Source organism: Choristoneura fumiferana, chromosome 12 (assembly GCF_025370935.1).
Source record: "Choristoneura fumiferana chromosome 12, NRCan_CFum_1, whole genome shotgun sequence".
Lineage (NCBI taxonomy): Eukaryota > Metazoa > Arthropoda > Insecta > Lepidoptera > Tortricidae > Choristoneura > Choristoneura fumiferana.
In genome coordinates, this window is record NC_133483.1 from 16,837,202 (window position 1) to 16,850,223 (window position 13,022).

At 37.1% G+C, this 13,022-nt stretch overlaps 1 protein-coding gene across 1 annotated transcript; it reads right to left on the reverse strand.

The window, feature by feature from the left end:
- Positions 1–726: 726 nt before the first annotated feature.
- LOC141433515 (uncharacterized) lies at positions 727–11,085 on the reverse strand. Its single transcript, XM_074095582.1, has 7 exons — positions 10,994–11,085; positions 9,642–9,667; positions 9,091–9,128; positions 5,792–5,961; positions 4,045–4,175; positions 1,528–1,671; positions 727–867 (listed from the first exon to the last, which is right to left on the reverse strand). The coding sequence occupies exons 1-7, from the start codon at positions 11,037–11,039 to the stop codon at positions 772–774; spliced, it is 651 nt and encodes a 216-aa protein (XP_073951683.1). The 5' UTR covers positions 11,040–11,085; the 3' UTR covers positions 727–771.
- Positions 11,086–13,022: the final 1,937 nt, after the last annotated feature.

Here is a 13,022-nt window from a genome sequence, read left to right on the forward strand (position 1 = left end):
TATTAGCGGCTATTTTTATTTTAAAACGTAGCCGCAGGTGTAGGTAGACTATAACCACAAAAAATCGCAGCTACAAGAACCGCGGAACTAGTAGCAGTTAAAATCTACAAATAAACGGCAATGTTTGACTATAATCCCGGAATCCGGGATTTCATTCAAGGAATGATATCTCCGAAGTTACGCGGTTCTAGAAGCAGCAATTTTTTGTGGTTATAGTCTACACCTGTGGCTACATTTTAAAACAAAAATCAGCCTCTAATATTGAAGTACTTAGCCAGAAAAAAAAACTATTTTAATATAAACGCGATTAACAACTTGGAACTGGTAACCTACGCGCACTGAGTAATAAGCTACATTTTGAGATATTATCTCAAAATGTAGCTTTATATTAGTCCTCTAGACTCATGTTGCAAAAGTGGGTCTTATGTGTTTAGTATTTTAAATATATATTTTTTTCCGTTTGTTCATAATTACGAGACTAAGTTTGAAACTCATTTTCTCAAAAACTATGCCACGGAGCACTACGGGAGTTTTTGTCTTACATTTGTGATATATTGATGTAAGTATTTGATTATACAATAAAGTGAGACTGTCCCAAAACGAGGTCGAAAAAAAAAACTGTGTGATGGAGCCAAGGTGGTTGAATGTAAAAGTAAAAAATACAAATATGTATAATAGCTCACAGAGCCAGTTTATGAAAATGAAGCAGGCAAAAAAAACCATTCATTGAATTTAAAACTACGATTTTATTTAAATGGTTTCCATTACAGATTATAAGAATAACTTCAAGATCATAATTAACCCACTACTCATAATTAACGTAAACGACGGTAGACAGTATTGGCCGGTGTTTTTGTTGTCACGAATCTGTAATAACACAACGATATTGATTGGTGACAAAATATTTTTTCGACTGATCATAGGTATTTAAGTAATAACAAGTAATGATAATGCCCAATTACTAAATTAACATCTAACTAATCCTATGGAACAGCACCATTTATCGAAAAAACGATTTAAAAACTTTTTCGATTGTTTTTCTGCAATGAACAACTACGAGTATGAAACCTGAATAGATGGCGCTAATCTCAAAGTAATATTTTATTAGTTATTTTTTCCGTCACATTGTCGCTTATTTAGCAAATTATCTCCTATTACATGGTGGTGGCATGTAAAGCTGCATTTTGGGTAGATATGTTATTTGGTTAAGTTTAGTAAGCTTATTGGCTACTAGCTGTTGCTCGCGACTTCGTCCGCGTAGATTTACTAGAACTAGGCAATTTTCCGGGATAAAATCCATCTTTACTCTCCTTTCCCGGGACTCAAACTACCTACAATATCCGAATACCGAATATCATCAAAATCGGTTCAGTGGTTTAGACGTGAAGAGGTAAATAACTAACAAACAGACTTACAAACTTTCGCATTTATAATATCAGCAGGATTAGTGGGATGTTATTTAGTTGGTAATGTTGGTAATGGACCACTTGGTCATTTGTCAAAATAAGAATGAAAAAAAAAACCTACCCAAGCTTCCCTGCAGAATGGCGCAATGGCATCAAACAACCTCATGTAAACATTTTTATGCCGTTTAGTGATGGGATTCAAATGACCAGCGTAGACCATTTCAACACAATCCGCCAGCTTCAAGGACTGCTGACACTCCAGCATCTGAAAAGATTTTTATTAAGTATGGATAAATAAAAACATGTTAAGCGTAAAATAAATACTACCTACTTATCTAACATCCAAATCTAAAACTATATATAAACTAAACTATGTTACAAAATAAAAACGTCATCCAAATTTTCTGCCTCAGGCATTGACCCCAAGACACTGGCAGCATTACCTCTCTGAACTGTTATTCCTAATCTTTGCGAGAGGTAAGTGCCAGCCCTGTGGTCGCCTGAGGCCAAAACCAGACGAGTAGATAAGTCGTTGATAAAAGAAAATAATTGAAAAGTAAATCATAATATCATATAAATCATAAATCTTTATATATGTAGTTTTATATCTTACTGCTTTTGCCCGCGGCCTCGTCCGCTTGGAATTCGGTTATCGCGCGCTGTTCCCTAGGGAACTGTGCATTGTTCTAGGATAAAAAGTAGCCTAAAACCTATGTATGTCACGTGAAAGACGGAAAAACATACAAACACACACACTTTCGCATTTATAATATTAGAATGGATAGTAAACAATAGTGCAGTCAGTAATCACCTACTCGTAACCAACTGCGAAAGGATAAAACCCACCGAAATGGTTACTTATTTCAAAGTCCAGCATCTTAAAAACGGCTGCACCGTAAATATATAAATTTTTTTTTTTATAAAACGAGGGGCAAACGAGCAGACGGGTCACCTGATGGAGAGCGATCACCGTCGCCCATGGACACCCGCAACACGAGGGGAATCACAGGTGCGTTGCCGACCCTTTAAGGAATTGATAGGCTCGTTTTTTAAAGATCCCTAAGTTGTAACGCTCCGGGAATGTTGCCGCTGTAAGCTGATTCCAAATCTTCGTCGTGCGAGGAAAGAAGTTTCGCTTAAAACGCACGGTACTAGACTGCCAATCATCAAGATGGTGAGGATGGAAAGACAGACGGTTCCTCGAAGTGCGGTAGTGGAATTTAGCCGCAGGCAGCAATTCGAAAAGTTCGTCAGAACACTCCCCATGGTAGATATATAGCTATAACAACTGCCGCAAGGAAATTTAGGTTTCACGGAAGAAATCAGCATCGAAATCGGTTCATCCGTTAAGAAGCTAAGATGCCACAGACAGACATATATTGGCGTCAAACTTAAATTACCTGTAAAATCCTTTTTGCGTCAGGGGTCAAAGTCAAAGTCGAAATATCTTCATTCAATTTAGGCTATAACAAGCACTTATGAATGTCAAAAAAAATCTACCACCGGTTCGGAAAAACTTCTGTTGAGAAGAATCCGGCAAGAAACTCAACGGTAAAAAAAATCCTGAACACATCCAAATTTTCATAACCATCTGCATTTTATAGTTTCGTATGTTTCTGAAAATGATGTGAGATGTGATACGTACCTACAGTCAGCATCAAAAGTAGCGGATCACTTTTTTACTTTGTCGTACTAGCAGATTTGTCAAATTTGTATAGGCTTAAGTAGGTACAATGGTACGATGGTATAAAACGACAAAGTACAACAAAACAAAAAAAACTACTTTTGATTCTGACCGGACATCGATGGGCACTAGCAAAGCAGTTACAGGAAAAGACGAACACCTATTTTTCAAAAGTTCTAAGTCAAAAGCTTTTTCGTTTGCAATATGTACGCTTACAGGCTTATTATTTTGAAACAACACGATTTGTATCAGAATGCTTAATGATTACTTTGTTCACTCGCGACTTTACGATTGCAACAAAAAAACTGTATATTCATGGTAAAATCTTACAACTCAGTACCCTATGTATACGTGAGTGTATGAAAACACACACTTCACACAAACCCATTTATCACCATCACCACATTACACTGACGCGTTTCGAACTCAATCAGAGTTCATCATCAGAGTAATACAACCATTCATCTGCTACCAGAACGATACGAAACGGTTGGTGAGTGGTTATGTTGCTCATGATGACACATTTTATGTATTTGGATGACAATGGAAGTACACAAAATAATATTTAAACGAAAACTTATTGCAGCTATAATGCCACTTACTTATAGCTGTACTATTTATTTTAACATTTGAAACCTAACGGTAAAATTTGCACTCTTTTTAAATAAAACAACGAAACTATTTAAATTGTGTTAAGTTCTTACTAAAAACATAATAAATACCGCTAATAAAATGTATATGTAGGTAATTTTAGTCCATTTGTGTTCGAAATACCAAAAAACCTGTCTTACAATTTGACCATTAACGCATTCACGGCATTATGCGTTTTCGGAACTTCACCCAGTGCCGCTGTCATAATTATTCATACATCTTGAACGCACATGTGCGTCGGTGGCGCCTGTGGAAGTGTGAATGCGTTAATTCAACCCTCAAATTAAACGAAGTATAACTTACCTCAAATTTAAAAGATACTAGGACAGACGACAGCCCGAAATGCTTGCGCGCTTCTGATTCAGAGAAATTAAATCCTGTTGTTTTACCAACACAGTCGCTGATCCCTTTCATTATATCCGGATAGTCGGTTACTGGAAAGAGAGAAAGAACATAGGTTTTTACCTGCGTAAAGTGATTAAGGCTCCGTTTCCACTAGAGATGTGCAAGAGGAGCGCCAAAGTTCGCATACCTACTTTTCGCAAGTCATACCGTTATTTTTGTCCGAATCTGTTTTTTAGGGTTCCAGAGCCAAAATGGCAAAAACGGAACCCTTATAGTTTCGCCCTGTCTGTCTGTCCGTCTGCGGCTTTGCTCAGGGACGATCAATGCTAGAAAGCTGTAATTTTGCACGAATATATATGTAAACTGCCAACAAAATGGTACAATAAAAAAAATTTTTTTTTTAGGGTATCTCCCATAGACGTAAAGTGGGGGTGTTTTTTTTTTTCATCCAACCCTATAGTGTGGGGTATCGTTGGATAGGTCTTTTAAAACAATTAGGGGTTCGCTGATACGATTTTTCGATACGAAATCCTTAGAAAAATATTACTTAATTTTTTCGTAAAGGCTACGGAACCCTATTTCTCCTCCTCCAGAACCCATAGCATTTCGTAAGAAAAGTTTAAATTATTTTGGTTAGTATTGTTTGACATTTCTTAAAGGTGTTACCAGTTTTCAGTACAAAATTCCCCACAATTCAGTCCAAATCGTATTTAAATGTTTGTATTGGGCACAAAAGCGAAATGTATCGATTTTACGCATCAAATTGAACAAATTTTACTTTTAATCGACTTGAGAAAATGGCGAATCTTATGCATGTTCGTTGATATTTGAATGAGTATTTGCATCATCTGATCATAGTAAGAGAGGAAGTAGGTAAACTCCGACCCTTTGTTCTTATTTTTGTACATGTTTTTTGTGTTTTTTACGTCTTTAGTGTGCTATTTTTGTATAATTTTTAATTTTACAGCGCATTGGTTTTTACTGTTATGCTGTAATTTTCAGTTGACAAATAACTAAATAAAATCAGATCAGCTCAATGGTACCATGTTATTGCACTGTCGTCGCCGAACTTACATAAGTATTCCAAATTTTAAGTCAATCTGACTACTGGAAGTTAGTCGAATTTAACTTGCAAGATTTGACTACAGACCGCGGGACTGGTGAAAATAAATAAAAGCTTGTAATTACTAGTTATGTTAAATTAAAGATGAACATTTAACTGTCGTGGTGCTAGGTGCCACTTAATCAAATCGATTGTTTGGAAAATAATCTCTAATACTAAAAATTCATTGTAATATTATTGAGTTTAATATTCACGAATAAAACATATATACTGTGAGTGGTAAAAAATGTGGCCCTCAAATGTTTGCATAAATAGGTAATTTTGTATATAAAGGGAAAAAGTTTTTTTTTAGTTTTATTTATTCATATTTTATTTGATTACATTAACCATTACTTTTACTAGCGTCTATCGCGCTCTAATAATTTTCCCCCAAATTTTGGGGGATTTGACATTACGTGGTATCATTTTACACGCACACAGTGACAACCGGATTGACGTAACGCGAGCGTAAGATGAAGCTGTCACGTGGTCGCCACGCACACAAGCAAGAAAAAGTTGGGACGTTTTGAATCGCATTGTTTTTTTTAGTGTTTATATAGTCAAAGGATGAGATTTTCTCTGTGGGCATTGTGTAATACTTACAGTTCGCCATTTCATGTCGTGACGTGTTCAATGTCTTGAAAAGGTTCACAAGTACGCTTGCGGCGATAGTAATATTTTCTTCTGAACTGCTACAATCGTTCACATTCTGCACAAATGTGTTGGCTTCCATGAAGATGGTGTCGTTAAACTTGGTTATGGCTTTGCAGGATCTGAAAAGCACGAAAATAAAACGTATAAACTTACATTAGGTATAGTCAGAGTATAGCAGAAGTGGATGAGCGGTTACGGTCCTCAGAATGATAGACACACTCTCTTATTACCTGGCAGTAGAGTCGTGTGTAGATCATTTTGAGCACCGTAACCGCTCATTCACTTCTGCTGCTGACTGTACACTTGTTAGATTATCTTTTGCCTGCAACTTCATCTGCAATGAATTCAATTCGTTTATCGATCCCTGTGGGATCTGTGCCATTTTTAAGAATAAAACGTAGGTATTTTAAGTGTAATCTATACATTTTGGAACCGCTCGACCTCTCTTTTTAACCCAATTCAAAAAAGGGGGAGGTTATCAATTCAGTTGTTTTTTTTGTTTGTTAACTCAGAACAGAACTCCGTCATTTATCAACCGATTTCAAAAATTGTTTTTGCGTTCGTCTCGGAATGTCTTCAATTAGGTTCCATTAGGGTTCCATGTGCACCAAATCAGGATCTGATGATTGGATCTTAAGGAAATCGAGGGAACTCTTCAAATGTTGTAGGGAGAACTGATGATGAAGACCACAGTTCACCATCGGAGTTACTACTCAATAACAAGTATTTCACGGGTTGAATTTTAAATACTTTGACACAGTTGCTAAACAAGTAACTTAATGCTCTTCGTAATGCATATGGTAAAACGGGTGGTGAAGCACCAGGACTCCTCAATAATGAACGTCTCAGCATCGGAAAAAGCAATATTTCGTAAAAGGTGACGAGCAGTTGATATTAAACTAGTTATTGTATCTTCTTAGATTATTTACACTAAAAAACATTTTTTTTTATAAAAAAAATTTGAACCGACTACAAAAAACCATGAAAATAATTTTCTACCAGTCTAAAGTCGGTCGGTGCCTCAGCACGAGCCAGCAGGAGTGATTGAAGCCCAATATAAAGTGCGTAGGTGAGACAGATGACTATAGGTCTGGCTGGCTGCTGGCTCGTGCTGAGGCACCGACCGACTTCAGACAGGTAAAAAAATATTTTCATGGTTTTTTTGTAGTCGGTTTAATTTTTTTTTATGGTTATTATCTCTACGCCCCCCAATACAATGTCAAGACATGAAACCGATTGACCTTTTTTTTATTCGATTGGATGCCGTGGAAGCCGTGGTGGCCCAGTGGTTTGACCTATCGCCTCTCAAACAGAGGGTCGTGGGTTCAAACCCCGGCTCGCACCTCTGAGTTTTTCGAAATTCATGTGCGGAATTACATTTGAAATTTACCACGAGCTTTGCGGTGAAGGAAAACATCGTGAGGAAACCTGCACAAACCTGCGAAGCAATTCAATGGTGTGTGTGAAGTTCCCAATCCGCACTGGGCCCGCGTGGGAACTATGGCCCAAGCCCTCTTGTTCTGAGAGGAGGCCTGTGCCCAGCATTGGGACGTATATAGGCTGGGATGGATGATGATGGCAAACGAGCAAGTGGGTCTCCTGATTATAAGAGATCACCACCGTCCATAAACAAACCAAACTAACCAAAGCTTGTACTATGGATACTAGGCAACGGATAAACATACTTTTAACGCGGGCAACAGTTAGTAATAAAATAATATACTTAATAACACTTGGTGCAATAAGTGATGTGCAGTTGGTTTTCCTTCCTTGTCATTTACCAACCTGGTAATTACTTTTTGTCCTTCCTAGAGCTTAGAAACCCAAACAGTTTGACAACAACATAAAATACCTTATTACAATAGTGGATAGATAACCAAGGGTGGAAAGTGACCCATTTCACCTGAGATATTTCTGGCCTCGAACGAAGTGAGAGCGCCAATAGTTCAAGGGGAAATGGGTAATTTCACCCGAGTTAGACACTACTTTTCATTTCGACTGTGGGGAAAGTAAAATAGTACAAATAAAAATTAGAATATCATTAAATTGAATTTCAGTATTCAGTAAATTGAATTTACTTACATCCAACCTCCAACGGTACCTTTTCGACCTGTCCACTTGCCTCGGCCGAGTATAAAAAAAAACGAGTAGGTCACGACCAAGGAGTTTATATACCTACAAAACTGGAGGTTGAACGCCGAACGAAGAAGTTTGACCTTTATTACTTATTTATATATTCCATCTCTTTCTTTCACATACAGACGGACAGACAGACAGACAGACAGACAGACAGACAGACAGACAGATAGACAGACAAACAGACATGGCGAAACTATAAGGGTTCCGTTTTTGCCATTTTGGCTCCGGAACCCTAAAAATTTAAAATTCCCGCGGGATAAATGCAAAAGGCTTTCCAGCTTCAGGTTCGTTAATCGCTTAACCTCTTAGAATGATGCCATGATTGTACAGTCACCAACACAAATATCTGACACAACAAAAAGTGCCTAAATATCTGATAACAACTCTATTTCTAAGGCCGATAGTGTGTGTCAGATATTTTAGCGCGCTCCGCTGTGGCAATGTTAATGTAGGTGACTGTACCGGACCGTCGAACAAACTGATTCGTGTTCGTGTACCAGGAATCCAGGATGGAACCTTTTTAACCTCCAACGACCGACGCAAAAAGAGGGGTGTTATAAGTTTGACCGCTATGTGTGTATGTGTGTCTGTCTGTGGCACCGTAGCTCTTAAACGCTTAAGACCGATATGAATGTGGTTTTTTTATTTGAAATCAGGTTTTCTAGCGATGGTTTTTAGAAATTTTTCATCAAAATCGGTTTAGCCGTTTTCCAACTTTTTGTTAATTAGTTTGTAACACCATTCACACAGTTGGCATTCGTTGTTTAACAAAATACTTATGTCTCTATTGTAATTTATATTGTTAATAGTTTTAGGTTTTCTTTTTGTTTTTTAACTAATTAGGTACTTACTAGCTTTATAGGCGCTTTGGTTCATACTGTAAGCATATAAATGTTAATTTTATTAATAAATAAATAAATAATAATTAATTTCACAATGATTTCCTTGACAAAAGCATGGGATGACAACATGACATTAGTTTGGTAGCACAAAGGTTCCCTGGAATACCCTGGTAGGTGACTAATTTATTCTACTATACCTACAACGATGTCATGCAATTTTAATTAGCTTGATGACTGTATTGTTATTAAAATAAAAATAAAACTTACGTCATAGCTGGAGGCGTCTCCGTAGTTGTTATAGTTGGCTGTAAATAAAAGTTAATAATCATAATTGAGTTATATTTTTAAATACTTAAAATATACACCATTCCAACCCAACCTACATATATACACACCAACCTACATATATACACATTGCTGGACACATGCCGCCACTAAGAATAAGAGGGCTTGGCCCGTAGATCCCCGACGGGTTCAAAGTAGATTGGAAACTTCACACACACCATTCAATTGTTTCACAGGTCTGGGCAAACTATTGGTAATATTAAATATATTTATCCGGATAACTCACGTCATAAATCGAGTTTAGCTCGACATGTTTCTATTGGTAAATTAAATTTCAAATGTAATTTCACACATGAATTCCAAAACACTCAGAGGTTTGACCCCGGATTTGAACCCACGATTCTCTGCTTTAGAGGCCAATATATCAAACCATTTTTCCTATACATATATGTATTACCTACATGTTGTATTATTTTTGCTAAGTACTTATTAAGTACATATTTAATTAAATTTATAAAATATTTCTCACTTACTGTTTGTGTTTGTGCCATCGCCAAAGCTGAAAATATCAAAAAAACATTTCGTTTCAAATTATTTCAAATTATTTTCTTGTGCATAACAAAAGCAGTCTAGTCTGGATTATTAATGTTCATACGAATATTAAAGATTAAAATATATGTCTAGACCACAGTTGTCTGTGTAGCAAACAGAAGGGCAACATTTTTTTATCGCTGAATCATTTAATTGTGACGTTAATTTAATTTTTTTTAAAGGGGCTCCTAGACGGGCCATATTTTCACTGCAATATGTGGCCGGCAACTATTGGTGTCCCTGTCTAACATGTGAGTAAGAGAGGGACACCAATAGTTGCCGGCCACAAATTGCAGTGAAAATATGGCCCGTCTAGGAGCCATCCTTAAGGAACGACAGTCATTAAACTAAACTAAACGAAATTCGAAGATCGAAGATCCTCTCACTCTCTTATTAAATAATATTAAAAAAGACTGAAAAACTGGCTTGTCGAGCACACTTTCTACACTTTTGATGAGTTCCTTAAATTTCAGCCAACGGCTATTATTTACTGAAAATTATTTAATTAATTAGTTCTTAGAATATATTAGAATAATTTAACAAAATGACATGTAATAACGATATTACCAATAAAAGAGTATGAGTATGAGTATTAGCGTCAGCGGGACTACAAGATACGAAGTTCGAATTGTGCACTTCGTAGTATAGGCAGGGGGGTGTCACTAGGCCATTCCGCCGCCGAGCTATAAGTACATACCGGGCCTCCCCAACGTTGAGGCGATTCAGTGCGACTCAACGCGTGCGAGTGAACACGAGTTATGCGATAGACAGAGAAGCATAAAGTAGGCACGATTCTTATGCATAAACGTCACTTTTGTACGGCAGTGAAGCTTCTGTACTTGTACTATTACTTATTCTGTGGTATAGGGCCAGTTTAGACTTGCAAGACGGTGCAAGTGGTTTACATTGCGAGGTCGTAGAGGGGCTATTTGATTTGAAGTGGCCAATCAAAATCTAATGTACCTACTTGCATGATTTTTCTTGCATATCTCAACTTGGCTTAAAACTACTCATCCCACTATCCCATCCTACTGATATTATAAATGCGTAAGTTTGTCTGTTTGTTTGTTTGTCACCTCATCACGTCTAAACTGCTGCACCGATTTACTCGTAGATACCTAACGGTATCCAGGTAACGGTATACAGGTAGTTTGAGTCCCGGGGACATAGTATAGTTTTTATCCCGGAAAAATGCAAAGTTCCCGCGGGGTAGAGTTAAACAAATTCTACGCAGACGGAGTGTCGGGTAATAGGCTGGTTATTTCTATTTAAACAAATTACTGAAATTACTCACCAATGGCAGTTAATGTTAGCAACACTACAACTGGCGGACAGGACATCCTCTTTGGTATAAGTCAACAGATACAATGAAATGAGGCAGCAAGTATTTATTTTATTAATATTTCCTGTACGTATTATTTTCCTCTACTCCATATTCTATATTAGGTACGTAGGTTGAGTATCCTGCTAAATAAACTAAATTGTAATAGGTATTGCATCAATGGATATCTTACGGATATATATTGCATGATGTGCGTGCATGAAACCACTACATAAGGCATTTAATAATTTATTGAATCAGGCGTAGTCATAGGGGGAATTTTATAAGGCATTAACGCATTCGGTATCGAAGCCAGTTAAGCGCATGTGTGCGTTTTGTGGCACCGAGGTGGCACCTAAAGAAATCTCTATATAGTTTGACAGTAGCCATCAAAAGCGTTAAGCCGAGTTTAGACTTGCAAGTAAAATCGTGCAAGTTGTATTACATTGCGAGGCCGTAAAGCCAACGAGTTTGTAGTGGTCAATCGAGCGCTGCAATAGTAATGCAACTTGCACGATTTTTCTTGCAAGTCTAAAGTCGGCTTTAGAGTTAGCACTACAAGCGCACGTACATGTGCATTCAGATGCCTGCTAAATTTAAATTAATATTATGCGAAAGTAACTGTCTGTATTATAGTATCTGTCTATTACCTCTTCACGCTTAAACCACTGAACCGATTAGAATAGTTTAGTCAAAGCATTTCTTATTATATTTATTTGTTCTGATGATTCCAAAAACTGCTCTAAAGATTTCGTAGAAATTTTTACCTATCCTTTCACACACAGTAGTTCTAGTGGAAACAGTTGAGCGGAGTAAGGATAGATAAATGAAGCGTTTCTATTGGTTCATGAAAAAACATTCCTCACAACACATCTTCGCATCTCTGGTGAAAACACAGCTTTACCCAGGTAATATAAAATCATACAATTATTATACGACAGTGTTTTATTTGAGCCATGTGTTCAATAATAATCTTTGAGGTAAACATAAACATAAACAAATTGAAATTCAAACCAAATAGTAGTATATCGTCGTCAAATTAGATTTAAGCGTGCCATTGCCCGAGTGCGTCGCAACTGCTATTGTACTCGGCTGCGAAGTCGTGTCATCGTAATCTTCTAGCTTAACATCTCGTTTTCCTTCATCATCACGAGCACGTTCTTTTACATCCTCTTCTTCCGTCTCATTCTTTTCTAATTCAAACTCCTCTTTAGTGCGAAGAAACGACTTAGACGGTTCCTTGACGTAGCCCAATTTCTTTAGTATTTTATCCAGAACTCCTGTTGTTTTGAACAACCAAATTATTAAGACTACTGCCAAAAACGACATGACGCAGTCGCAGCTGCCGCCTCCTCTGTTGCCAGAGCATCCTCCGCCCCCACCACAACCACCAGCACCCCCACAGAACAAGAACTTCAGCTTAGACGTCATAAGAAACACAAGACATATTGGTATGAGCGAGCAGATTTGAAACACAAAGGAGAGCAAATTGTAGAGTGTCTGGAGAACCAATCTGATGAGGTTTTCTATCATGAGGAGGGTAGTCATCATAATCCGAATTATCATCTGTAGCAGGCAAATGATCGTCTGCCCAAAAGACTGGACCGTTCGACACATGGTGCTGATTTGTCGTTTTTCTTTGTATAAAAATAAACACTATCACTCTATTAAAGTGTACAGTGATAGTATATCAAAACAGAATAAAATAATAAAAATAATATAAAATAAAATTGTAAAACGCAAACGTCTAAAATGACATTTGTAAATGTCAGTTCATTGTATTCTTTTAACGTCGATTCGATTTCAGTTTCTTGACACAGGAGGTTTTCTTCCAGCCAGATTGAGAATTGAAAGATGATCAAAAAGAATGTCCATTTAACTACTGCATTAAATTTGGACATTTAATTAAATTTTGTCCCACAAAGAAGATTATTTGCCCTAAATGTGGGCTGGGACATAGAAATTGCGGAAATTTGTCATTTAAATGTGTAAATTGTAAGGG

Coding starts and splice junctions, on each gene's coding strand:
- LOC141433515 (XM_074095582.1), bottom strand. CDS start 11,039: ATGTCCTGTCCGCCAGTTGTAGTGTTGCTAACATTAACTGCCATTG. Junction 9,668..10,993: donor GCTAACATTAACTGCCATTG/GTGAGTAATTTC, acceptor TGATATTTTCAG/CTTTGGCGATGGCACAAACA. Junction 868..1,527: donor CATTCTGCAGGGAAGCTTGG/GTAGGTTTTTTT, acceptor GTGTTATTACAG/ATTCGTGACAACAAAAACAC.